The sequence below is a fragment of the Phaenicophaeus curvirostris genome, chromosome 21 (assembly GCF_032191515.1).
Source record: "Phaenicophaeus curvirostris isolate KB17595 chromosome 21, BPBGC_Pcur_1.0, whole genome shotgun sequence".
NCBI classification, from domain to species: domain Eukaryota; kingdom Metazoa; phylum Chordata; class Aves; order Cuculiformes; family Cuculidae; genus Phaenicophaeus; species Phaenicophaeus curvirostris.
In genome coordinates, this window is record NC_091412.1 from 1,655,686 (window position 1) to 1,683,116 (window position 27,431).

Sequence of the window (27,431 nt, forward strand, 5' to 3'; positions counted from 1 at the left end):
ATGCAACTGCTTTCCGTTCGGGTTAGTCAGAGGCCGCCTGCAGAGCAAGGCAGGGATTTCTGCCCAAAGAAACCCAAAGTATTTGGAATCAAAAAGCCCTGAGCTAAGGGCAAAAGATTCTTGCCGGCCACACGAGTTAAGAAAGTTTCTTATTTCATTTTACAAGCGTCAGCGGTGCGTTGGCTGGGGAGTTCTGTGCTGTTCTGGCAGAGAAAGACTTATTTTTCCTCAGGAAAATAGAATATTCCTATAGGTTTGAATGCAGGACAGCCCACAAAAGTTTAATAGAATTCAACAGACTGCAGAATTCAACAGACTCCTGTGGCAATAGGTGAAGCGATGTTGAGTGTTCCCTGTAAATCATCTATTTATGTGTGTGTATTTAGAGATAATGGAGAAGCCTGGCAGGGGTGCTGGGTGCAGGATGACTGAGTCCTGATATTATCAGGAAGTGTAGGGAGAGGATGAGGGGAATGATTTTGAACTGCAAGAGGGGAGATTGAGATGAGATCTTAGGGGGAAATGTTTTGCTGTGAGGGTGATGAGGGTGATGCCCAGGTTGCCCAGAGCAGTGGTGGCTGCCCCATCCCTGGAGGGGTTCAAGGCCAGGTTGGATGGGGCTTGGAGCTCCTGGTTTTTTGCATAAAGACGCGGAGCTGTGGTCAATTATTTCTTTGGTGCATTTCACTCTCTGTCCTGCTTTTTGAATTTAACATCTGTTTTATAGCTGAGTGGGATCCGTTGGTTGGAGCTGGGGATGGGGAGAGAGGAGGTCTGGATTTCGTAGCTTGTCTACGATGAATTCACAGATTCATAGAGGCTGGGTTTTGGTGGGTGCAGCTTTCAGATGTCTTCACATCCTCAGGTTCTCCGTTGGGTCTCACCTCTCCCATCCCCTCTCTACTGAAGGTGCCTCAGCTGCGGCTTGTCCTCCTCCCTGTAGCAAACCCAGCAGTGTCTCAGCGAGCTCAGAGAAATCATTAAACGCTGCATTCTCATTTCAAAAGGACACTGTAAAAATCAATGATTGATGGAAACCAAACAAGAAGAGGGAGCTCAGCCGAAGGCATCGCTCTTCCCTCCCTTATTTACCATTCTCCCAGACTTTGGCCTAGAGGCTCAGGATTCACTCATTTCACAACGTGCCTCAGTCCTGAAGATTTGGCTTTGGGAATAAAAAAATGAGTCTAAAATAAGGTTTTCCAAGCAACATCCCAGGCTGAGTTGTTCAGCTGCTGCAAAGCGGGGAGGAGCCCTGCCAGGATCCAGTAAATGAGCCTGTCCCAAAAAGAAATTGGGTTTTTTTTGATTACTTTTTAGTGCATCGTGTTGCCATCCTCACTGGAACTTTGTGCCTGGTTCTGGGCTGCCCAGCTTAAGACAAGGAATGACTGGAGAGAGTCCAGCAGAGGCCACGGAGATGATCAGGGGACTGGAGCATCTCTGCTCTGAGGAGAGGCTGAGCGAGCTGGGGCTGGTTAGCCTGGAGCAGATAGGACTGAGAGGGGACCTTATCAATGCTTATCAATATCTAAGGGGCAGGTTTGAAGAGGATGGGACCAGGATCTTGTGAGTGATGCCCAGCAACAGGACAAGGGGCAACAGGCACGAACTGGAACACTGGAAGTTCTGTCTAAACAGAAGGAAATATTTCTTTCCTGTGTGGGTGACGGAGCATCGGAACAGGCTGCCCAGGGAGAGATGGAGTCTCCTTCTCTGGAGACATTCAGACCCTGCCTGGATGCGTTCCTGTGCAACCTGCTCGAGGTGAACATGCTGTAGCGGAGGGGTTGGACTGGATGAGCTCCAGAGGTCCCTTCCAACCCCAACCACTTGGTGAATCCCATCTCTTCTCCCCCTCCCCCCACCAGGAAAAGTGCCGAGCTCCAACTGCTGGACCAACGCTTGCTGGTGACGAGCCTGAGTGCAGCAGGAGCCCCCGTGGAGGCAGACTTTGGGTTTAATTCAGTTTCTTTTAGCTGAGAAATCAAACTCAAGCATAAAGGAGGCAGAAGAGGGTGAAAATGCTGCAAATCTGGAACAAGAAACTGTGGTGGGAATGGAACTTAAATTCTGTCTTGTCTCATCTTTAATAGCGTGAATTTTAACGCCACTTGTAAGAAATGCAAAGGGCTGCACCACATATGGTTTCGTTAGCAGCACTAAAGGTGTTCCTTCTGAGCTCTAAGTCATTTTAAAATCATTTACACTTTATAACTCCTTGCAAGCTGACCAGATAACAAAGGGATGAGTGCTGGTCCCACCGGGCACCCGCCGTGCAGTCCCTGCTTTCACAATGCCTGCACGTTGCACATGGTAGAGATGCCAATGTGTTTAGACAACAGGATATTTTTGTTTTCAAAACTGCTCTGGTAGCAAGAGCCAAGTCCTGCAAGCCCAGCCAGCGCCTGCCTTCTTGCTCCCAAGTAATTCATCCCATAGACCAGAGCCAAATGCCCGGGCACGGTGTGCGCGGCCAAGGCGATTTCATTGATGAGATATCACAACCAGAGGGTTTGAAAGGCTTTGATTGATGCAAGCAGAGCTCTGTGACGTTGGAAGTGAGGGGGTTTGGGTCTTTCTTTTTTAGATGCTGGAGTTTGTGAGCTGCTTTTTCACCTCCTTCGTGGTTTTCGAGACACAGGTTAAATAATTTTTTATATCACTGGCATTATAAGTCAGCCGAGGGATATTTAGCTCACTAAGCAGCAGCCAAACATGCTTCTTCTTTATAAACTCAGGACTGTGCAAACTTCATGAAGCTCAGTGAGGCCAAGGGCAAGGTCCCAAGTACAAGCCCAGGCTGGATGGAGAATGGATTGGGAACAGCCCTGAGGAGAAGGACCTGAGGTGCTGGGGGAGGAGAAGCTCAACATGAGCTGGCAAAGTGAGCTCCCAGCCCAGAAACCAACCGTGTCCTGGGCTTCATCCAGAGCAGAGGGACCAGCAGGGAGGAAGGGGATTCTGGCCCTCTGCTCCGCTCTGTGAGACCCACCTAGAGCCCTGCGTCCAGTTCTGGAGTCCTCAGCACAGGGAGGACATGGAGCTGTTGGAGCGAGTCCAGAGGAGGCCACGGAGATGATGTGAGGGCTGGAGAACCTCTTGCATGAGGACAGGCTGAGAGAGTTGGGGTTTTTCAGCCTGGAGAAGAGAAGGCTGCAGGGAGACCTTAGAGCAGCTTCCAGTGCTGAAAGGGGCTCCAGGAAAGCTGGGGAGGGAGGGCAGGGAGAGGATGAGGGGAACAGTTTTGAGCTGCAAGAGGAGAGATTGAGATGAGATCTTAGGCAGAAATGTTTTGCTGTGAGGGTGGGGAGGCCCTGGCCCAGGCTGCCCAGAGCAGTGGTGGCTGCCCCATCCCTGGAGGGGTTCAAGGCCAGGTTGGATGGGGCTTGGAGCCCCTGATGCAGTGGGAGGTGTCCCTGCCCATGGCCAAGGTTGGAACTGGATGGGCTTTGAGGTCTCTTCCAACCCAAACTATTCTACGATTCAACGCCTTAATTCTACAAACCACTGGGCACTTTCAGCCTTTTAAACTTCACGGGGCAAGTCCCACAAGCTCACTCCTCCTCCAGTAAGGCTCGGCATGCTGTCAGCGGTGCTCTCCCAGGCAGGTGCCCATGAATGAGATGGGAAATGTGCCAAGGATGTGAGCGCAGCAGAGCTCTGAGGAACATCACTCCTCGCTGGCAGATGAAACCCCAGAGCTCCCCTCCATGACCAGCTCTGCAGGGCAGTTTGGCAAAAGCAGCTGAGAGCGTCCCACATCACTCAGAGCAAAAGTCTTCAGCAGCGGGGAGATGGTGCAAGGTACTGGATATTTGTAATTCTTTTTTTCTTTAGGTAAAGCTGAGGGAGGGGAAGGAATTAGGCACTGGCTTGTTGTCGGATGTTCCTGTGCCGGAGACGAGCGCTCTGCCTGCACACGTCTGTCGTGCCACATAGGCAGCTCTCTGCAAGCCAAGAACATGGGAAGATGCTTATAAATGTAAAATAGGAGAGTATTCACTCCTGCTTTCCAACTGGAAAAACAGCTACTTCTATATTTATTGGACTGCCTACCAGCTGGAAAAACCCAAGGACTTTGCACCTCCAAAGGCTCCTACAGCTGGGGAAAAGATCTCCCCCTGAAATAAATACATCTGATGCCTGAAATGCCTTGCCTGCGAGAACAGGGATGAGGACTACACGGAGATATTCCTAGCCCCGTAATTATTTCTCCAGGCACGTGGAAAGATCCATTCTCAGCTGTCACATTTAGAAAGCAGCAGACACAAGATCAGACAGAGACAGGGGGAATATGGAGCTATTCATCACAAAGAGCTGCTTTACAGGGTCGGAGCAGAAACCTCCTTGTTCCTCTCTGACTCGCAAGCAGGTTAAGGGTGGGTTGCAACTACCTAGGGAGAAGTCCATGTTCTTCTGGCATTGAAAATCTCCATTTAAATCCTTCTGAAATGGTGCTTGTAGCAGAAAAGCCAGCCCTGCTTGGCCGTGGAGCGTGGTCCTGCTGGGATTTGGGGAGTCAGGGGGTCAAAGCTGGGGCTGGAGCTGGCTGAGAGGTTGGTTTCTCAGGGCTGCAGAACACGGGTGGTTGGAGCTGGGTGGGTCTGGCTCAGCAGCCTTACCCAGATCACTGGCCCGGACTTCCAGCAGCGATCTGAGCCAGCACAAAGAGTATTTGATGTGTAACCACATCTGGTGTTTCACGCTTTGCCTCTCTTGGGATGCTGGGCAGAGGGGACCAAGCTGAGGTTTTATACTTTCAGGCCAATCTCTTTCCAGGCAGGTAGCTGCAGCTGCAACAGGGTGAGAGCAGGTTTGAAGAGCGAGATGAGCTCTACAAGACCTGAGGTCATCACTGCCTGTGAACCTAGGGCAAAGCCAGAGCTAGAGGAGCTTTCCAGGTTATGCACAATGATGATATGATGTGTCCGGGTTCAGTGAATCCTTGTGCTGGCAGCTGAGGCTTTTTGCAGGCAAACACCAAGAATGGCACATTTCTGGTCCCACAGTGATTCCCAGGGCTTGGTGTTGCTGGCATTGGTTGTGAAATACAAATCATGTGGCTATTGAAAATACTCTGTGGTGCCCCAGCCCATCAGAGCACACACCACGTCTGCTCCGCCACCCCCTGGGGCAGACTTGGCACTGCCAAGGGCAAACTTTGCGCTGCTCACATGATCGATAGGCAAGGCAGCCAGGCCAGAAGAATAATATCAGTAGCAGAGAAAAGCAATAAAAACGAGCATGCCTCTGAGAAACAGAGAAAGACACATTAGCATCCTTCCAAGCTAAACAGTTTCCTCGCTGGGTTCACAGCTGACAGGTTTGCTCTGCTCAGAAGACAGACTGCAATAAGAGCAAGGCGTGATTCTAGATGCGAAAACATCTCTTCAGCAGAAACATCTCATTCTCCTGCTGTGAGGGGAAGCAGAGGAATGCCATCAGCTTAATGCCTCGTGGGGCCTCTTTTCTCTAACCTTGGAGGATTGTGAACACAGTTCTCAGATGTTCTCCTCCTCTGGGGATCACAAGTCTTCCCTGAATATCCAAGCTGGCTTTTTTTTTTTTGAGCAATCTGCACTTACGAGTACCGCTGGGATCCATCTGGGGTGCTGGATGCCCCTGCTGGTCCTCATCCCTGCCAGGAACAGGGTATTCTCAGGTCTGCAATAACCCTCAGCCCAAGATAAATTTAGGGCATCTCAGAGGCTGTGGAGAGGGATGTTGCCCTATGGTCCTTTTCTGATCAAGGCACCCACCGAGGGCTTGAGGTCTGTGCTGCTTTACCTGCCAGCAGCATACTTTGTCGTTAAGGTGTTAAGTCCATCCTTTCTCCTGAGTCAGAGAGCAGTTTGTTTTTATTCCTAAAGGTGGAGATAGAAGGATTGACTTGAGCCTGTCTGACTCAGACCCAACTAAGCACTTAAACGGGGTTGCTAGGGGGAGGAAGGATGCCCAGATGAGCTCCAGGCTGCGAGAGAGCACAGGCACATGCGGGGACTGGGATCTCACTTACTTCTACCCAAAGGTCAAATGACTTTCCCAAATGCAAAGGACACGCTGAAACCAAACACAGTTCTTTTGTGTTTGATTATATCAGTAGCTTCCGAATTCCACTGTTCCCTTCATTCCTTCTCTGTGTACCTTAGAATCATAGAATGATTTGGGTTGGAAGGGACCTCAAAGCCCACCCAGTCCCACCCTTGCCACAAGCAGGGACACCTCCCACTGGATCAGAGGCTCCAAGCCCCATCCAACCTGGCCTTGAACCCCTCCAGGGATGGGGCAGCCACCACTGCTCTGGGCAACCTGGCCATCACCCTCATCACCCTCACAGCAAAACATTTCTTCCCAAGATCTCATCTCAATCTCTCCTCTTGCAGCTCAAAACCATTCTCCCTCATCCTCTCCCTGCCCTCCCTGATCCAGAGCCCCTCCCCAGGTTTCCTGGAGCCCCTTTCAGCACTGGAAGCTGCTCTAAGGTCTCCCCACAGCCTTCTCTTCTCCAGGCTCAACAACCCCAACTCTCTCAGCTTAGCCTCATACAGCAGGTTCTCCAGCCCTCGAATCATCTCCGTGGCCTCCTCTGGACTCGCTCCAACAGCTTCATGTCCTCCCTGTGCTGAGGACTCCAGAACTGGACGCGGGGCTCCAGGTGGGTCTCGCAGAGGGGCAGAATCCCCTCCCTCCCTGCTGGTCCCTCTGCTCTGGATGCAGCCCAGGACACGGTTGGTTTCTGGGCTGGTAGCTCATGCTGCCGGCTCACATGGAGCTTCTCATCCCTCAAGTCCTTCTCCTCAGGGCTGCTCCAAATCCATTCTCTGCCCAGCTTGGGATTGCAATCTTCTTTTAGGAGAGGTAATAGGAAGATTTTTTTTTGAGGCAGAAATGCCAGCTGAGTTGGGAGCAAAGCCACAAGCACCAACCCTCCTGCATCTGCCTCACAGTGAAGGAGAGATCCTCCCTGTGTGAGACAGCCAGCAAAAAGCTGGGTTGTGCAATTGCTGCTGAGGCATTCGAGGAAAAAAGAATAACATTTAACAGCTCTGGCAAGAACGTGCCTAAACCAGTAAGCGCAGCTCTCCTTGCTCAGGCTGGGGAAGGAGCTGGGCAGACCCCGAGGGTAATTCTTTGCATTCTTAGGTTTGGGAAGGCAGAATTAAGGTAAAATACTCCTGGATGAGGGTCAGGATATCAGGAGTAGCAAGCTGGGGTGACCAAGGAGAGGAGCCGAGGGAATGGCAGGGAGCTGTGCCAGGGAGGGTTAGGTTGGACATGAGGAGAAGGTTCTTCCCCCAGAGGGTGGTGGAGCCCTGGAACAGCTCCCAGAGAAGCAGTCACGGCACCAAGGCTGACAATATTCCAGAAGTGTTTGGCCAAGGCCCTCAGCCCCACAGTGTGAATGTTGGGGTGTCCTGTGCAGGGACAGGAGTCGGACTCGATGGCCCTTGTGGGTCCCTTCCAACTGGGAACATCACTGATGCAACCACCAGCAATGATGTCCCTCCCTGCAATGATGTCAGGCTTGGTCTCTGTCATAGCATTGATTTGGAGGAAAAGTTTGGTTTATGTCTTGGCTCACGTTCGGAAATAACAATATTTTTTATTCTTTTTTTTAATGTAAGCTGCTAAGTAGCTTCAGCTTTCAGGCCTGAGAGATGCTCTTCCTTCCTCCTCCTCCCACCAGTGGTCTCAGAATTGCTGTGCAGCCGCGCTACAACTCATTGCATGGGAACAAACGCAAACTGTGCCGCTGCTGAGGAAAGGAGGTTGTGGAGAGGAGGGAGCTGGGCTCTTCTCCCAAGTGACAGGGGACAGGACGAGAGGGAATGGCCTCAAGCTCCACCAGGGGAGGGTCAGGCTGAACATTAGGAAAAAATCTGTCACAGAAAGGGTCATCGGGCACTGGCAGAGGCTGCCCAGGGAGGGGGTTGAGTCACCTTCCCTGGAGGGGTTTAAGGGACAGGTGGACGAGGTGTTGAGGGACATGGGTTAGTGATTGATGGGAATGGTTGGACTTGATGATCCAGTGGGTCTCTTCCAACCTGGTGATTCTATGATTCTATGAAAAACCAGGCACAAAGCAGCTCAGCCCCCAGGGCCCAGTTACAGGCTCCGTTTCTCTTGAAACTCAGCAAACCCTGAGCCGTGACCCTGCAGTCCCAGCCCCGCTACCCTCCAGGCTGCGATGTGGGTCCTGGGCTCGTCCTTCCTTCTGGGCATGTCACGGCAAGGAGATCAGAGCGAGGTGGGTGTTGGTTTCTTCTCCCTAGTAACAAGGATAGGACTAGAGGAAACAGCCTCAAGTTGCACCAGGGGAGGTTTAAAGTGGATATTAGGGAAAATTTCTTTACTGGCAGAGTGGTGAAGCCCTGGAAGAGGCTGCCTTGGGCAGTGGTGTGTTCTCCATCCCTGGAAGTGTCCCAAAACTGTGTAGGTGTGACACGTCAGGATGTGGTTTAGCAGGAACGGTGGGGTTGGGCTGATGGTTGGACTGGATGAGCTTAGAGGGCTTTTCCAGCCTTAACAATTCGACGATTCTACGAATCATTTCCCAGCTTTAAAACGGAGCAAGTTCCGTCCAGCTGGAGCTACGGCAGATGCAACTGTCAAACGATGAGCAATTAAGTGCTATCGCTTCTCGTCGTGTTTATCTACCAGCAACAGCAATTTCACGGTTGAGAGTTAAACTCTGTCTGTACTGAGGCTGTGTGTGACGCAATATTTGATGGGTTATTTGATCCGCGGCTCCCAGACAAGTGCTGATTAAAGAAGGGCCCAGCGTGGGGGCACTCGCTATGTGCAGCTGCTTTGTAGAGCAGCATCGTGCTTTTCCCCTTTCCCGTGGAGAACAGCATTTTTTCCCCCCGGAGGCACTGTTTGATTGCCACAGAATGGAAGCCTTTAAGAGGGAAGATCTATGTGAGTCACAATTAAAGCCACTAAAGAAAAACCAATAAAGCAATCCGAACAGCTCTGTTTAATGGATTGAGGCAAACTTACTGGAAACAGAATACAGACTGTTTCATCTTCAAATCTTTAGTTCAAATCCAGCTGCATTTGGGAGCAAATGATATTTATTGCCCATCAAGAGCTGTCAAAGAAAAGAAATCTGAAAGGGATTTTACCACCTGAAAGGAGTTGCAGGTTTGTCTGAGCTCCCAGTAGCTCCCTGACCGTGCCAGAAAGCCTGACAGATCACAGAGTCGTAGAACCCTTAGGTTGGAAAAGAACTTTGAGATCATCCACTACAACCATACCTGTCCACTACTAAATTATATCCCATAGGATTTCATCTACCCACTTTTTAAACACCTTCAAGGATGGTGACTCCACCACCGCCCTGGGCAGCCTCTGACAGTGCCTGAGAACCCTTTCTGTGAATAGATTTTTCCTAATGTCCAATCTAAACCTCCCCTGATGCTGCTTGAGGCCGTTCCCTCTCGTCCTGTCCCCTGTCACTTGGGAGAAGAGACCAACACCCTCCTCTCCACAACCTCCTTTCAGGTAGTTGTTGAGAGCAATAAGGTCTCCCCTCAGCCTCTTCTTCTCTAAAATCTCGGTCCTTACAGAGCAGAGTTTTTCTCACCATGGAAATACCTGTTTCCAGGTGAACACACCTGCCTGCTCACGTGGCTGCCATCGCTTCCTCGCAAAGAAACCACGAGCGAGCTGCCTGCTGCCCCACGTTCACCCCACTCAAGAGCGATGCTGCTCCATCACCTTGGAGAAGCAGGAGGCAGGACAAGTGCTCATCTGTATCCGCTCAGGGCAGCGCTGGCAGCGAGCGTTGGCTCATCGGTATCAGTGGAAACCGTGTCCTGACAGGCTCATAAACATTTTATGATAGGCGCTTTGCAAGGGCTATGAGACATGAGGTAATGGGCTGTGATTAATTCTTTCATCCTGACGGTATTGCTGTCAGCTCAGGCACCGTCACTCCGCATCTCTCGAGGCTGGGATGACGGCAAAGCCCAGCTGGTTATCGCCCCAGCTGCACAGGATTTAAACCATCTCCCTGGGAGACAGGACTGGGAGCCAGACCAGCATCCTGGTTTCCATCAGAAATGGGGTGGCCAGCAGGAGCAGGGAAAGAATTAACCCCTGGACTGGGTGCTGGTGAGGCCACACCTCAAGTCCTGGGCTCAGTTTTGGGCCCCTTGCTCCAAGGACATTGAGGGGCTGGAGCATGCCTGGAGAAGGGAATGGAGATGGGGAAGGGTCTGGAGCCCAGGGGTTCTGGAAGCAGCTGAGGGACCTGAGGTTGCTTAGCCTGGAGAAAAGGAGGCTGAGGAGAGACCTCATAACCCTCTGCAGCTCCTGGAAAGGAGGTTGTGGTGAGGTGGGAGCTGGGCTCTTCTTCCAAGAACAAGGAATAGGATGAGAGGAAACGGCCTCAGGTTGCTCCAGGAGAGTCTTAGAGTGGATATCAGGAAAAATTTCTTTACGGAAAGAGTGGTGAAGCCCTGGCAAAGGGAGAGCCCTGCCAGTGGGGGAGTCTCCACCCCTGGAGGGGTTTGAAAAACCTGTGGCCGTGGCAATTCAGGACGTGGGTTAGCAGGCACGGTGGGGTTGGGCTGATGGTTGGACTGGATGAGCTTAGACGTCTTTTCCAACCTTAACGATTCTATCATTTTGTCCTATGACTCTAGATTTTAAGGCTTTGGGGATTTAAAGGGAATGTTCTCCCTCACAGTGGGTCCCATCCTTTTCAGTTTGATTCAGTCTGTACAAACCACTCTGTTCATGTTAACAAGTCAACCTCAAGCTATTTTCCTACTCTTTAGAGATAAAATCTGTCTTTCTGCGTAGAATCATAGAGTCATGGAATGGTTCAGATTGGAAGGTACCTCAAAGCCCACTGAGTTCTACGCCCTGCCATAGGCAGGGACACCTCCCACTGGATCAGGGACTCCAAGCCCCATCCAGCCTGGCCTTGAACACCTCCAGGGATCCACAACTTCCCTGGGCAACCTGTTCCAGTGTCTCACCACTCTCATAGTGAAGAAATTCCTCCTTATGTCTAGCCTAAATAGAGCACTGAGAAGGAAGCGTTTAGGACGGCCTAAGGGCAGCCTTTGCTCCAGGTGTGTTACCCTATAGATGTGGGTCTCCACGCTAATCTACAGATGTGAGTAGTTAATCTATAGATGCGAGTCTCCCGTGTATGACTGCACCTCCAGGGCAAAGAACTGGTGCAAATCATCCTCGCTCCTTGCTCAGCCGCCTCACCCAGCTGTGGGTTGGAGGAGCCAGGAGAAGAGCCAGCAGCCAGCTCGGACTCGAGCTTGTGCTCCAGCCTGATGCTCTTCCAGATGTTTCCACAGTTTCACATGTGGTGGACACCTGGCTTGTGCTTCCCTGCTGCTGCAAAATGGGTGTGTGACACCGGAGGAGCTCTGAGCCGATGGTGATCCCTGCTGCCAGCACCACGGGGCTCTGAACTGGAGCTTTTCCCAATTTATCAGTTGGTTCCAGACCTGCACTTGAAACCTGTATGCCCAGGACAGCAGGAACATACATTTGCGCAGAAACATTTGGTTGGAAAAGACCTTTGAGATCATAGAGTCCAACCGTACCTGTCCACTACTAAACCATCTCTGAGCACCTTGTTTAGTCGTCTTTTAAAACCCCTTCAGGGATGGGGACTCCACCACCTCCTGGGAGCCTTTGCCACTGCCTGAGAACCCTTTCAGGGAAGAAATTTTCCTTAATAAACAATCTAAACCTGCCCTGGTGCAACTTGAGGCCTTTTCCTCTTGTCCTCTCCCTTGTTACATGGGAGAAGAGCCTAGATCCCACTTCACTACAACCTCCTTTCAAGGAACTGCAGAGAGCGATGAGGTCTCCCCTCAGCCTCCTCTTCTCCAGGCTGAACAGCCCCAGGTCTCTCATCCATTCCTCTTAACCCCTGTTCTCCAGCCCCTTCCCCAGCTCCGTTCTCTCCTCTGGGCAAATCAGTGCTTGCAGGAGTTTCAGGATTCTTTTTGTGACCCAGACCAGCTCTCGGTTTCCCCTTGCTTTTAAGCCCTCCCAGGTCCAATCTCACAGACAGCGCTTTCAGGGAAGGGTTTTTTTTCTGTATTATCCAATCTAAACCCTTCTGGTGCAACTTGAGGCCATTTCTTCTCGTCCCGTCACGCGGTTTCACTGCAAGGCTGACCTTGGAGACCTGAGCCCCTGGGCAGCCTTTGGTGAAGAGTTTCCTTGTTTGGATATTATTACATCTCGAGGCTTTCTCTTCCTTATCCTAAGCCTTTATTTATCCTTCTTTACCTTTCATCACCCTTGCCGTGAAGAATTTCTTCCTAATACCCAATCTCAACCTCCTTTGGGGAACTATTCATAAAAGCTGGTGGTGATAGGATGAGGGGCAATAGGTATAAACTGGTGAGGGGCAGAGTTAGACTAAATATTAGGAAGAATTTCTTCACCATGAGGGTGGGGAGGCCCTGGCCCAGGTTGCCCAGAGCAGTGGTGGCTGCCCCATCCCTGGAGGGGTTCAAGGCCAGGTTGGATGGGGCTTGGAGCCCCTGATCCAGTGGGAGGTGTCCCTGCCCACGGCAGGGGTGGGACTGGATGGGCTTTGAGGTGTCTTCCAACCCAAACTGTTGTATGATTCTGTGATTCTATGACTCAGGATGTGGTGTTGTGGGGTCAGCTGCCATGACCCCACAGGCTGGAGAACAGGCCTTACGAGGAGCGGCTGAGAGAGCTGGGGGTGTTTAGCCTGGAGAAGAGGAGGCTGAGGGGAGACCTCATTGCTCTCTACAACTCCCTGAAAGGAGGTTGTGGAGAGGAGGGAGCTGGGCTCTTCTCCCAAGGGACAGGGGACAGGACGAGAGGGAATGGCCGCAAGCTCTGCCAGGGGAGGGTCAGGCTGGACATCAGGAAAGAATTTTTCATGGAAAGGGTCCTTGGGCACTGGCAGAGGCTGCCCAGGGAGGGGGTTGAGTCCCCTTCCCTGGAGGGGTTTAAGGGCCGGGTGGATGAGGTGCTGAGGGACATGGTTTAGTGATTGATGGGAATGGTTGGACTCGATGATCCTGTGGGTCTTTTCCAACCTGGTGATTCTATGATTCTATGACCCCCAGCTGTTCCCAGCCGCGCACATCTGCCCGGCACATCTGTGCAGACTCCAGCTCAGACGCTCTCCCCCGTTTCACCCCCCCCCACAGCTGTGCTCTCCGCTGTTCCCCTCCGGGCACCAAAGGGTTAACCCGCGGCGCTTAGCCCCGCCCCCTTTCCCCTGTCAATCACCGCGCGGACCAATCGCGTCGCGCGACACATCGGGGTGCGGGGGGGCGGCGGCCAATCAGGGCGCGCGGGTGATCCCCATGGCAGCCGCCGCGCGCCCGGGGAGGAGGGGGGAGGTGTGGGGGGGGCGGCGCAGCCCGGAGGGAGCGCGGCGCCCTGCGATGGTGCCACCGGCACCGGCACCGGGGGGAGCGGCGGCACCGGCACCGGCACCGGCAGCGCAGGTGAGCGATCGCAGCCCCGACGCGTGGCGCTCGAGGTGCGCGGGGATCGCAGCGTCCGTCCGTTTGGGGGGTCGCAACCCGGCTCGGTAGCGGCGGGTCCCGTGTGGTCCCTCCCGGGCAGAGGGCGGCTCGTGGAGTCACAGAGTCACCGGGGTGGAAGAGACCCTTCCAGGTGAAGGGAAGGTGACTCAACCCCCTCCCTGGGCAACCTCTGCCAGTGCCCAATGACCCTTTCCATGAAATATTTATCCTTGTGTCCCATCTAAACCTCCCCTGGCGGAGCGTGAGGCCATTCCCTCTCATCCTGTCCCCTGTCCCTTGGGAGAAGAGCCCAGCTCCCTCCTCTCCACAACCTCCTTCCAGGTAGTTGTAGAGAGCAATGAGGTCTCCCCTCAGCCTCCTCTTCTCCAGGCTAAACACCCCCAGCTCTCTCAGCCGCTCCTCTTGTTCTCCAGCCCCCTCACCAGCTTTGTTGCTCTTCTCTGGACTCGCTCCAGAGCCTCAACACCCTTCTTGTGGTGAGGGGCCCAGAACTGACCCCAGGATTCGAGGAGCGGTCTCACCAGTGCCGAGTCCAGAGGGAGAAGAACCTCCCTGGACCTGCTGGCCACGCCGTTTCTGATCCAAGCCAAGATGCCATTGGCCTTCTTGGCCACCTGGGCCACTGCTGGCTCATGTTCAGTCGCTGTCGACCAACACCCCCAGGTCCTTCTCCTCCAGGCAGCTTTCTAGACAGACATCTCGTAGTCTGTAGCTGCCCAGGGTTGTTGTGCCCCAAGTGCAGGACCCGGCATTTGGCCTTGTTAAACCTCATCCGGTTGGTCTCTGCCCAGCGGTCCAGCCTGTTCAGGTCTCTAGATTCATAGCAGCACAGTATTCATCTCTGCAGCCCCAGAGTGTGGCGCTCACTGGGTGTGTGGGTATCACCACATGGTTTGATATTGGCAGATCCAACGTGGTTTGTATCTGGCACGCACCGTTTATTGTGTTTATCCCTGCAGACAAACACGTGGCACTCGAGGTGCTTGGGTTTTGCAGTGTTCATCCCTGCAGCCTCAGTGCGTGGCATCCCGTGTGTGTTTGAATATCACAACGTGGCTTGATAGTGGCTGATTCAACATGTTTTCTGTCTGGCAGACACCGCTTGCTGGGTTTGTCCCTGCAGACCAACGTGTGGCACTCGGGATGTGTGGGTATCGCAGTGTAGTTTGATAGAAACCACGTTGGATCTGCTGCTACCTGGCACACACCATTCTCAGAATCATTAAGTTGGAAAAGATCCACAGGATCATCAAGTCCAACCATTCATTGCGTTTGTCCCTGCAGAACATGTGTGGCACTCACAGCGTGTGTGGGGGTCACAGTGTTCGTTCCCACAGCCCAGAGCGTGTCGCTCGCTGGTTGCTTGGGTATCACAGTGTGATTTGACAGTGGCAGATGACGTGGTTTCTGCCTGGCACACACCGTTCATAGTGTTTGTCCCCACAGACCAACGTGTGGCACTCAAGGTGTGTGAGTATCTCCGCGTGGTTTTACAGCCACAGATCCAACATGTTTTCTATCTGGCAAACCCCATTCATAGCATTTATCCTTGGAGATCCACACGTGGCTGTCGCAGCGTTTGTCCCTGCAGACCAACCTGTGGCATCTGGACTGTGTGGGTTTTACAGCCACAGATCGAGTGTGTTTCCTATCTGGAAGGGATTTTGCTGGTGGCATTGCTGGATGAAGCCATTTGCATACATCATTGTGAACGTGATGCATGATTTTTTTCCCAAGGCCCATCCCTTTTTAGTGTTTTTAAGGAGTTTGATTCTCTGAAGTACCTTGTTGTAGTGCTGAAATCCCTGTTAGAAGGCACAGTGCACATAAAAACGCAGAGAACAGCAGCTCATCTACTATTAGTGTGCTCCTGATTTTTTTTTCCTCTCCTTTTCTATAAAAGAAAAAGAAGACATTTAAAGAGCTAGAAGCCTCTGTGTGTTGCCAGTGAAATTCCTTTTGCAGACATGCTCTCCAGCAGTAACTGCAGTACTTAGAAAACACTTGTATTCTTGCATAACTGGGTGCATGCTGGTAACTCTTTTTTGACCACTCAGTATGCAAATGCAGATAATTTGATGTATATATTAGATGCGTAGATAGAGCAGAATATATAGAGTTCTTTGTCATCATTTGAAGCAGAACATTTTCATTATCTGTACTTTAAACTCGCTTTAGAGGTCTTAAATGGTGAAAAACCTAAAATGTTAACTTTTGAGTGCATTGATAACCTTGCTGGCTGTTTGGGGTCTTGTCTGTTTTTTCTCGTGCCTGTTAAGAAAGGTTCTGAGGGTTGGCAGATCCAGAACAAGTAGAAATGCTTCTGAATTTATCTTTTTATTTATTTATTAACAGATACGGGTGGGGGAGTGTGTCTCTGTCTGGTGCAGTGGAGGATTATGAAGAAAGCTGAAAGTTGGGGGTTTTGGGGAGGTAGTTAACTGGTTAAAGGAAAGGGTAGAGCTTACTAATCTTTTACTTCTTCATTATATGAGAGAAATGTAGAAACAGGAACACATCTTTCTTTTGCTGTTCCTTGTGACGTGATTATATTTGTAATAATTCCACAGTTTCTTAGTTGCATGCAGACTTCCCCAGTACAGAAACTTTAGAGTCAGCAGTGATTTCAGTCAGGTGAAGGTTAATTTGGCCTTTACAGTTTTCAGAGCTTTAAATTAAAAACAAACAAAGAAGTGTAGGTTCAAGGGAATGCAAATATGTGGTAACTTTCTCCAGCTTCATCATGATATTCTGTATGAAGCTCAGCTGTCCTTCATCCCAGATGCTTTCCACCAGGTGACTCACTGCTTATTTCATTGTGGAGATGAATGAAAGATGCTCAGTCTATTTTATTTTCCTTTTTTACTGTATAACTGACGGAGAGAGTAATAAGAGAAAACAGCTGGAGGGCTTGAAAGCCATGACAACTTTAAAAGCTAAAGATGTACCTGATACTCTGGGCTTCTTGATTCTTATTTCTAGCTTTCCTAAGTATTTTGCTTGGGGTTTGCTTGTTTGTGCTGTGCTTTGGCCTTCCTCTCGGATTCTGTTACGTGACTGATAGCGATACGTGATATCCAGTCTCTGGGGAAATCATTAGGGTGATTGTGCAGACACCGCTTTGAAGGCATAAAAATGCTTCCTGAATTCTTGAATGATTTTTTGGAACAGTCTCCTAGGCCAGCGTGCGTGGTTTGGATGGCTGCTCGGAGTGGTGCGCTGTGAATAGTTCAGTTGTGTCCTCGGTGTTGTTCTATACCATTATCATGTCGCTGCTGGCTGTCCTATGCAATCTTCTTTGTGGTGAGCAAACACGAACCACCAGAAACAAACCAGTTCATTGAAGGAAAGATTTTATGGAATTCCTCTCTTTAACTTTCATTTAGGAGTGCTTAAATCTGGATGTAAAGGCTTCTTGCTTGGACTATTTGGTGAGCTTCATGTAGAACTTCCTCTAAGAAATACATTGTCTCTGGTTTTCTAGATGTATATTGTTTTGAAGATGATTCTTTAGAATTCTCAGTATCTGCTGATTTTCCGGTATTTACTTTTACATGAGAAAAGTGAAGGTGCAAGAAGAGACAAGGAAGATTGAGTTGGTTGACATTTGCTTCTTGAAGTCCTGGAAGTATTTTTATTTCTCCTTCTACAGTCAGGAGCAGTGAAGAGAGTAACAAGGGGTAACCATAGCTCAGTGTAGTTTCTTTCCACTCAGCTTGGCTACCTTGCTACTGTGAAATGAATTTCTGCTGCAGATTCATACTGCAAGCTTTTGGTGTGGTAGTCGGACTGTGTTGGGGATCTGAAAGGCAGCATCTGATGGGGACAGACTTTTCAGCAAGGTCTGTTGTGACAGGACAAGGAGTAATGGTTTGAAATTAAGGTGGGGGGGATTTAGACTGGGCACAAGGAAGAAGTTTTTCACAATGAGATTGGTGAGGCCCTGGCCCAGGTTGCCCAGGGAGGCGGTGGAGGCCCCAGCCCTGGAAATATCCAAGGTCAGGTTGGACTGGATGACCTCTAAAGGTCCCTTCTATGAGTCCACGATATCTAAACTGTGAGAATCTTCTATTTCTGGAGTCTGTGCTTTGAAATCTACTGCGTAAAGCTTTACGAGGGGGTCACAGCCTCAGAGGCGAAGGGGTCGAGCAGACCTGCTAAGGAGGAAAAGAAAATCATAGGAACATGATGGAAGGACAGGAGGGTAAACTGTAGAAAGTGTGTGAGGGGAATGATGACTTTCCAGTAGTACGAACTCTAGAATTCTTCTCCTCGCCTCTGTCTTGCTCCTGCTTTCCAGCACAGCTGGGAGGGCACAGTGTTTGGAGAAGGATGCTGGCCTGTCAACAGAGACCTGAGCGTGATCCTTCCTCCCAGCAAAGTTCTCCAGAAGCTCTGAGGCCAAACACTGTGGTGAACACTTAGGCAGATACCGGAACAAGATATACTCCACAAAAAAAAGTCTTCTATCCTTGCTCTCCCTAGAAAGAGATCTGGGTATCAGAAGTTGAGCATCCATTTCAGGAGATGGAAGTGGAGGACAAGCTGCTAGCTGAAAAATGCTTTAAATGTGTGTGGGTTTCTCTTTTATGAGGTGGCCAATGCCGCTGTTGCTGTCCTGTCAGTCTGGCCTTGGAAAAAGCTGCCTGGTTGAACTTGAGAAGGGAGGTAGTTATCACACTTAACAGCCTCTGAAGTGGAAGCCTGAGCTCTCAAGCGTATGACGTTTGCCTGTTACTGGGTCGTAATGGATTTTTTTTTTTATCCCTGGCAGGGAATGCTTTTTAAACAACAACCCCTAAACTGCTCTAACATAAAATACAAATGAATGACTCGCCTCTTGACTAAGCTAAAAATCTTCTCCGTTTTTTTGGATGAACTCAAGGAAAAAGGTCTTGACCTGCTGCATGTAGGGAGAGGGAAGGAGGGAGGGAGGATTTGTGTGCTGAAGGAAACAAGGCGGTCATTTTTGCTTTGCTAACATCATCTTGTGGCTGACTCATAGGCCTGACTTTTCTGGGAATAAAACTCACTTACATCCATTTCTGCTTAGCTGTGCTTTCTCATACTGAAACTGGTAGATCCTAACTGTGTCTTTTGTTTGAGTTGTACTCAATTCTTCTAGGAGTTTGGTTTAGTCTGTCATTTGAAGTTAATGCTGCTCAAGGCATTGTAGTTACCTTCCTTGTTGTGTGTCTGGGCTGCATGTCTTTGTTTGGGGCAGGGTTTTTTAGTTCAGTTTTGTTTTGGGGTATTTTTATTAAAAATACCTGTCTAAAACTACCAGTCTGTGCTTTTAGGTGGCACGGCTTTGCTCTTCTCAGGACACAGTTTGTCAGGAGCACAGTTTGCTCTTCTCAGGACACCATGGTTTTGCAAAGCTCTACCTAAACGCTAACAGGGGATTGCTGACAGCATTTAAAAATCAGCACGACAGTCAATGTAGTTATTGTTAACAACAGAACATGAATGACTTATAATAATCCTTGGGGCCGACAGCTGTGATCCAGAACGCTTGCTTATGTAGAGGAGGAAGAAGGTGGGGTTGGTTCGCAAGCTGCTAGAAGGGCAGTAACTTCCATATGTCATATTCATCCCAAAGAGCTTTGTATGTAACTTCAGGCACAGAAGGGAGTTCTCTGGCTTGCAGAATGGATCGGTTTGCCAAGAGATGCTGTTTCTTTCCGATCTCGTGTTGCTTTCCCGACATACAAGGTCCTGGTCTTGCCAGAGTTTATGGCAGTTGCGTGTGCCAGGTATTGCTTCCAGGCAAAAAACCAGTTGGCACAGGAGGTTGTAGAACAGCTTAATACTTGTTTTTGCAGCCTTTGGCATCTTGGAACTTACTAAACAAGTTACTGCATCAAATGAAAGTCTTTGTGGTTGATTGGTGTGGTCTTTTGTCACGTGGATGGAGTTTTGGTTTTGTGCGTGAGTGGTTCGTGCTTCCAGCAATTGGGGAAACCTGCGCACAGGCTGCAAGGCGTATCCAGCTGTGCATCCACAGCTGGGATCGCGCTGAGAGCGGGTTGGCATTCTCTGTACCCAACCTGTGAGCAGAGGGATCTGGCCTTCAGTCAACAGGCTTTCCTCCCGTGCTGCTTGCTCTTCAGCTTGGTTCTGAAAGCTGGTGCTGGGTTTTTTCTGTGTGTGTTTAAAGTACTATCCTAATATAAATCATCAAACAGTTGATGCACTCCATCTTGATATCATTTTCTGTAGTGATAAGCTTTTACATTTGCGGACAATTAGTGTGTTCAAGGAGTAGTTGTGAGTTTAGAAGATGCAGATTTTTTTTATGGAGGATTTGCTTTCTCTTTTTTTTTTTTTTCAGAGGAAGGAAATTAGTTTTATGGAATTTACTCCACATAAAGTTTAATGTTAGGGCTTGTATGAAGTGCAAATACTTGAAGGTCTCATGTACTCTGTGGCAAAATACCGTGTTAACTCTGCTTTTGAATGGGTACTGACTTTTAACTAAATCTTTATCTAATGCGTTTAAAGAGATTCTTTAAACTATTTGCTAGTTTTGAGCAGAACTGTTTCCCCTTCCCTGACTGAAAGTTAGGTGTGCATGGTGAATCCATTCAGGGGACAGACTCAGATTTTTTTCAGTGCTATGGAGGTGGTGACTGCATGATATTTTTTTATTCGTTTCTTTCTTTAGACCACTGTTCAGGTGACGTGCACTGGAATTTCTGGGACTTTGTTTGTACAGATATTTGAGCTACAGTTAAAGCCAGCCCTTGAGCAAGGAGAGGTGTGTCAACCTCTCTGAAACTTGTTACAGAGATGAATTGATTAAGAGCGGTGTTCTTGCAAGAGAGTGTGGGAGAGCTTCTTGGCGACTTCATATAAAAAGTGAGTTAATCCTTAAGTTATGATTCCAGTTTAATTGTGGTAACAAAGACTAATAAGCTGAACTTTGAGTGTACTGTTGTGACAAGTGCTGATTGGGATAAGCTTTGTTAGTGTGAAGGGGGCAAGACATTCTCTCACAGCTTGGCAGCTGGCTCTCTTGGAACCGCAGCAAGAGCAAAATACCACTGGGACAGATGCCTGCTTGAGGAATTCCCTCTCTCCAGCCTCCTGCTCCTGCACTGCTATGGCCCTAAGTGGGACTTTTGCCTGGCTGTAGCTATCTGGTCGCACAGCCTCGGAAAGCAGGAACTGCAAAGTGCAAGGTGCGTGCCTGCGAGGAATCTGCGAGGCAGCCTCGTGTGCTGCTGCTGAGCCGTCCGGAGAGTCTGGCTCTGATGGTGACTTGAGAATTTGAGTTGGGGACTAAGTTTGTGTGGAGGAAAAGGTTAAGTGGATAAGGTTGTGGAGAGGACATAGAATGGGAGAGGGCATGGAGTGGAGACGTGAGCTTGTTCTTCATTCAGGGATGTGTTGTGTGTTGCTGACAGAGAAGGAAAAGCTTTGAGGAAGCCAGTAATTTAAAATGTTAGCAGTACCTCAGTCTTCAAAGCTTGTCGCAATTAGAAGCATCTGTGATTCGTACTGTTCAGCAGTTATTTCAGCTCTGAAAAGCAAGCTCTTTTTTAAAGTTTCAATTAGACTACTAATTTAATTTTAATTTTGAGAGGAAGAGTCAGTTTTCAGCCTACTCTATCTGAAAATCCCAAGCTGTTGAACGACAGAAATCAGGTAAAACAACAGTCTGCACATGAGCTGTTTTGAATGGAAAAAATAAAGATACAGCTTGCAGGCTGGCATGAACAGACCAAGTCATCTGGGCAGCAGAGCAGAATATTGTCTAAGTTAGTGCTGGATGTAACCCACAGTACTCACTGTAAGACATGGCATAATCTTAGTCCTTCTTGTAAGTGTCTACATGGAGATTCAGCAGGTAGATTTTTAGAAATCTCTAGTTTCTATCTAAAAGCTTTATTCAGACTCAGGTGCATGTCCAGAAATCATTTGACATAAGCTTTGGCTTTCTTCTTGTCTGTAAAAATGAAAATGACTTTAAAATAATGCAATTTTAAGAACCCTAATGAAAAAAAAAATCATGGAAGACAGTGGGTTTTTTTGTTTATCTTGGCATTTCAGACTTATTCTCCTCTCGTTACAGCTTGGAGAAATGACTTTTAGAATGAAAACGAGGCTACATTAAATATTTAGTAATAGATATGTTAGCTGTGCAGACCATTGGTTTTGATACATGTCTATTGTATTTTCAAAGACTGAATAATTGTAGAAATACCTATTAAAAAAAAAGCCTTCCATTTCAGTGTGGGAAAATTGACTTTGTTCAAACAGTAGTGATACAGAAACAGTTTTCTGTCGCCGAGCAATCGTCACTGCTTGAATTGTAGATTAGAAAGCAGGATGAAAGGCATGTTATTGATACCTCGCAAAACAGAGGAGTGGTTGTCCTTGATTCGCCTCTCTCTTTGTAACAGTTGTAAGGGTTCAAAATGCGCTGCATAACCTAAAAGTGATAGTGTAGAACCAGAAGAAGATTGCGCTATGGCTTGAGTTAAATGTTTTACAGTACACATTTCTATTCCATGATATAGGTATGAAGTGACTGTAACCATAAACCTTGTTAGTGTGGGCTGCTGTGGTGCTTTATAGAGCAGGGTGGTCTGACTGATATTGTCTGTTGACTTTTGATCTGTGTTGGGTTCTTGCCATAAACCTCTCTGTCTGGTAACCATATACTCAGGTTCTTGACTCTGAAGTGTTATGCTTTATAGAATCATAGAATCATTAATGTCCAACCCTCTAAGTCTAACCATCAGCCCAGCCCCACTATGCCTACTAAACAATAGAATCATAGAATGGTTTGGGTTGGAAGGAACATTAAAGCCTATCTAGTTCCAACCCCTCTGTGATGGGCAGGGACACCTCCCACTGGACCAGGCTGCCCAAGCCCCATCCAGCCTGGCCTTGAACCCCCCCAGGGATGGGGCAGCCACAGCTTCTCTGGGCAACCTGTTCCAATACCTCACCACTCTCATCGTGAAGAAATTCTTCCTTATGTCTAGTCTAAATCTGCCCCTCGCCAATTTAAAGCTATTCCTCCTAGTGCTGTCACTATAAGCCTTCGTAGATGGTCCATCCACAGCTTTCTTGTAGCCCCTTCAGGTACTGGAAGGTTGCTATAAGTTCTCCTCCTTCTCTTCTCCAGGCTGAACTACCCCAACTTTCTCAGCCTGTCCTTGGATTATCTTTGTAGCCTCCTCTGGTCCCGTTCCAACAGCTCCATCTCCTTATCTCAAGGATTCCGGAGCTGGACGCAATACTCCAGATGAGGTCTCACAAGAGGGGAGTAGAGGCGCAGAATCACTTCCCTCGACCTGCTGGCCACACTTCTTTTGATGCAGCCCAGGGTATGGTTGGCTTTCTGGGCTGCAAGTACACATTCCTGTCTTATACTGAGCTTCTCATGAACCAGCACCCCAAGTCCTTCTCCTCAGGGCTGCTCTCAACCACATCACCCCCCAGCCTGTATCGAAACCATGAATTGCCCCGACCCAGGTGTAGGAAGTCCCAAAGTGCCCATGTCCCATTTGAACCTCTCCAGGAATGGAGGCTCCACCACTGCCCTGGGCAGCCTCTCTAGGGCTTGACCAAGCATCTTGGAGGGGAAAGACTCTTGCGGTCGTACCAGCAAAAATGCACTTACCTAGAGGAAGTAGGAGGCTAAAAGAAAGAGCAAGCTCACCAGTGCGGCTTAAAAGGAGTCTGAACCTTCTTGTTTGAAGGTAGAATGAAGGACATATTTTATTCTTGCAGTGCTTTGTTACATGAATTAAAATCATGCAAGGCTTTAACTCTTTTCCCTGGGGTGCTGATTGAGAACAGGATCTATTTTTCTTTCTTCCTATTGTATTCAGTATTTTTAGTATTTCAGCTAATATTTCTCTGGCGTTCAAAATGCTGCACAAGATGTGCGAGGGCTGATGTGGTTTTGTGTTTTTTAATCAATGGAATAATGAATTATTATCATTATGTCGGTTTGGAGGGTGTTGAGAGAAATATCTCTAAGAGCCAGATTTTAGGTGAAGAAAACAATAAAGAAGGAATTAGGATGAAATCATTAGTTTTGTTTTGTATAACCTACTTTGTATTATCTCGGCTGCATCCAAAGCAGAGGGACCAGCAGGGAGGGAGGGGATTCTGCCCCTCTGCTCTTCTCTGGTGAGACCCACCTGGAGCCCTGCGTCCAGTTCTTGAGTCCTCAGCACAGGGAGGACGTGGAGCTGTTGGAGCGAGTTCAGAGGAGGCCACGGAGATGATCTGAGGGCTGGAGTACGAGGCCAGGCTGAGAGAGTTGGGGTTGTTGAGCCTGGAGAGGAGAAGGCTGTGGGGAGACCTTAGAGCAGCTTCCAGTGCTGAAAAGGGCTCCAGGAAAGCTGGGGAGGGGCTCTGGATCAGGGAGGGCAGGGACAGGACAAGGGGGAACAGTTTTGAGCTGCAAGAGGGGAGATTGAGATGAGATCTTAGGGAGAAATGTTTTGCTGTGGGGGTGGGGAAGCCCTGGCCCAGGTTGCCCAGAGCAGTGGTGGCTGCCCCATCCCTGGAGGGGTTCAAGGCCAGGTTGGATGGGGCTTGGAGCCCCTGATCCAGTGGGAGGTGTCCCTGCCCATGGCAGGGGGTGAAACTGGCTGGGCTCTGAGGTCCCTTCCAACCTTCCATTCCATGGTTCTGTGGATGAAAATTTAAGTCAGCATGGGTTGATTCTGCTGTTGCTGTTATTACTTAAATAAAAACTGATCTTAGTTTTGATCTTAGTCAGCTTTAATCCTGGATCTTTGTAGTTTCTAATTGACTCCACACGTCTGTAATCAAAGCTTCCCTTGACGTAAAAATTGAAGCTTCCCTTACTTGCTCCAAGCTGTTTTTCTTCATTACTCAAAGGCCTTGATCAAAAAATGGATGTTCTCAGTGTCTGACTGTGAAACATCTTTTAGATCATCTCGTATCCTGTGAAGGAAATAGGGCATTTCAAGCAAAACAGGAGATAATGTAGTTACGTGAAAACATGACAGTGAGTGGGATAGTGCTATTGCCTGTTCTGCAAGCCAGAGTCGTCCTCATGCTTAAATTCTTGTGTGATTTCTGAAGTGATTTATGTGGGTTAAAGAAGAGTTTTCTTTTTTGAGTGTGTGGAGTCCCCTATAAATGATGTCTGTGACTATAAAGTTTTAACAGAAGTTCTCCAGTGGTAAAATTCTTCCAACAAGTTGTTAAAATATATCAGAAAACTATGTAAATAGTAACTGTAGACCTGGATCTTGTTACGTTTTGTGTTGTTCCTATGTGTAAACAAAAAGGCTTTATATTATGGGATAATCACGTTTAGAGTTTGCATAGGATGAGGGGGAATGGCTTTAAATTGGAAGAGGGAAGGTTTATATTAGACATTCAGAAAAAATTCTTCACAGTGAGGGTGGAGAGGCCCTGGCCCAGGTTGCCCAGAGCAGTGGTGGCTGCCCCATCCCTGGAGGGGTTCAAGGCCAGGTTGGATGGGGCTTGGAGCCCCTGATCCAGTGGGAGGTGTCCCTGCCCGTGGCAGGGGTGGAACTGGATGGGCTTTAAGGTCCCTTCCAACCCAAACCATTCCATGATTCTATGATTTACTGCTCTCAAAGCAGCACCAAGAGGTAACACTTGTATTAAGAGCTGTTTGGTTATTTCTGTTGATTTATTGTAGTTGATCTTTGCAAAGTTCTAAATGTCTTTTATGCTTTTCCCCCCTCAGCAGACCTTAATTTATTTTGGATTAAGATTCCCATGGCATGTGAACTAGAAGATAATTTGAAGTAGAAGGTATTTTTATTTTGAAGCGACAGTCTTTATCGAAATGGTTGGAAAACTCAAACAGAACTTGCTGTTGGCATGTCTGGTGATCAGCTCAGTGACCGTGTTCTATTTGGGCCAGCATGCCATGGAGTGTCACCATCGAATAGAAGAGCGCAGCCAGCCCATGAGGATGGAAAGTGTGAGAAGCACAGTGAGGACTGCTTCCGATGCAAATGCAAACAAAACCTTTGCTTACAACAAAGACATGCCTTTAATATTTATTGGAGGAGTACCTCGGAGTGGCACTACCTTGATGCGTGCCATGCTCGATGCCCATCCGGATATTCGATGTGGAGAAGAGACAAGGGTAATCCCACGAATTCTGGCAGTTAAACAGATGTGGGCTAGATCAAGCAAGGAGAAGATCCGACTGGATGAAGCTGGGGTCACAGATGAGGTTCTGGATTCAGCCATGCAAGCGTTTTTATTGGAAATCATTGTGAAACATGGGGAGCCCGCTCCATATTTGTGTAACAAAGATCCTTTTGCTTTAAAATCCTTAACTTATCTTGCAAGAATTTTCCCCAATGCCAAATTTCTTCTCATGGTTCGGGATGGTCGTGCATCTGTGCATTCTATGATATCTAGAAAAGTCACAATAGCTGGATTTGACCTCAACAGCTACAGGGACTGTTTGAGCAAGTGGAATCGTGCTATAGAAACTATGTATAACCAGTGTATGGAGGTTGGTTTTGAAAGGTGTATGTTGGTACATTACGAACAGCTCGTATTGCATCCTGAAAGATGGATGAGAACTCTCTTAAAGTTTCTTCGCATCCCCTGGAACCAAGCTGTGCTGCACCATGAAGAAATGATTGGAAAAGCAGGGGGTGTTTCTCTTTCCAAGTGAGTATGAGCATTCCTCCTTTACCCTGTATTGTTCTAAGAGGCAAAATAGTACATTTTGCGTATAAAAGACAAGTCTCAGCTTGGTTTCAGTTTTTAAGTGGCTAACGATATCATGGGAAGCTGATTTGTGATTATTTGGAAAGTAAAAATAATTAAGTAGCAATTTCCAGTCTCAGGTTGCTCCCACTCAACTGTCCTGCTGACACGTGTGTATGAAGCGTGTGAACAAACTTTTAATTAATGGTCAGTCCAACGTGAATTTGGATGTGTAGTATCAGCTTTGCTTCCAATAGAGCTTTGCTTTTCTCTGTGCCCCAAAATAAAGCTGGACTGTTTTATCTACATTGGTATTATTCGTCTTAGCAACATCACCCATTTGATTTCGAGAACGTTAGTATTGATGTCAGTGTGAGAATGGCCTTTGAGTTATGTTTGCCAAGAACATACTCTTCCAGGAAACTTGAGAAATGGTTCCAACAAAATAGAAAGTGGAATTGGCCTGCTTTTCTGTTGGCATGTGCTCCTAAAAGGACAAGAATTTTGAATAAAATTAACCTTATTGTAAGCAAATCTTTTCATATTTTGCTGTGCCGTCTGTGCACCTGAGAGCTGCTTCAGAAACCAAAATCCATCTCTCCTTAGAAAACCTATGCAGGTATTGTAAAGAGGGGGAAGCAACCTAGTTAATTCCAGTTAAACTATTTTTTTTTTGTTTCTTGGCCATTTACAGCACAGCTTCGGAGATCTGGAAGCTGGCCAGTCTTTATGGGGGGAAAGGTGTGAATGTTTGAATCTCTCTTCTTCCTTTTTTTCCTACAACAGATACATCTCCCAGATCGTCTTGTTTAAGTTTCTAAAACATTGCTTTAAAACGCGCTATTCCAGCAGCAAGGCATGCCCAGTTAAATTCCTCGGCTTCTGTTTTTTGAATATTCATCACCGGCCAAGCGCTTCTGAGGAACAGAGGCACCTTGCGCAGCAAGTGCTGTGGGCTGGGTATCATAGAATCATGGAATTGCTTGTGTTGGAAGGGACCTCAAAGCCTCCAATTCCACTCCTGCCATGGGCAGGGACACCTCCCACTGCATCAGGGGCTCCAAGCCCCATCCAACCTGGCCTTGAACCCCTCCAGGGATGGGGCAGCCACCCCTGCTCTGGGCAACCTGTTCCCGTGAGTGACGTGTAGGGACACATCAACCTCAAATACAGACCGATTGCATTTTTTTAATACTACAGTTT

The 27,431-nt window shown here is 48.5% G+C and overlaps 1 protein-coding gene across 5 annotated transcripts in view; it reads left to right on the forward strand.

Moving 5' to 3' along the window:
- The window catches only part of TPST1 (tyrosylprotein sulfotransferase 1), a 54,651-nt gene that overhangs the window by 3,572 nt on the left and 23,648 nt on the right, over positions 1–27,431 (forward strand). For 2 of the 5 annotated variants that reach the window (XR_011338914.1, XM_069873987.1), the window contains exons 1-2: positions 13,409–13,484; positions 25,243–26,189. Coding sequence is in view for 2 of the 5 variants with exons in the window: in XM_069873987.1 (XP_069730088.1) it covers positions 25,345–26,189 (845 nt within the window). In the remaining 3 variants the exon portion in view is untranslated. Of the gene's footprint in view, positions 1–13,407; positions 13,485–25,242; positions 26,190–27,431 lie in introns of those variants that run through there. The other 3 variants (XM_069873988.1, XR_011338916.1, XR_011338915.1) reach the window with 3 other exon arrangements.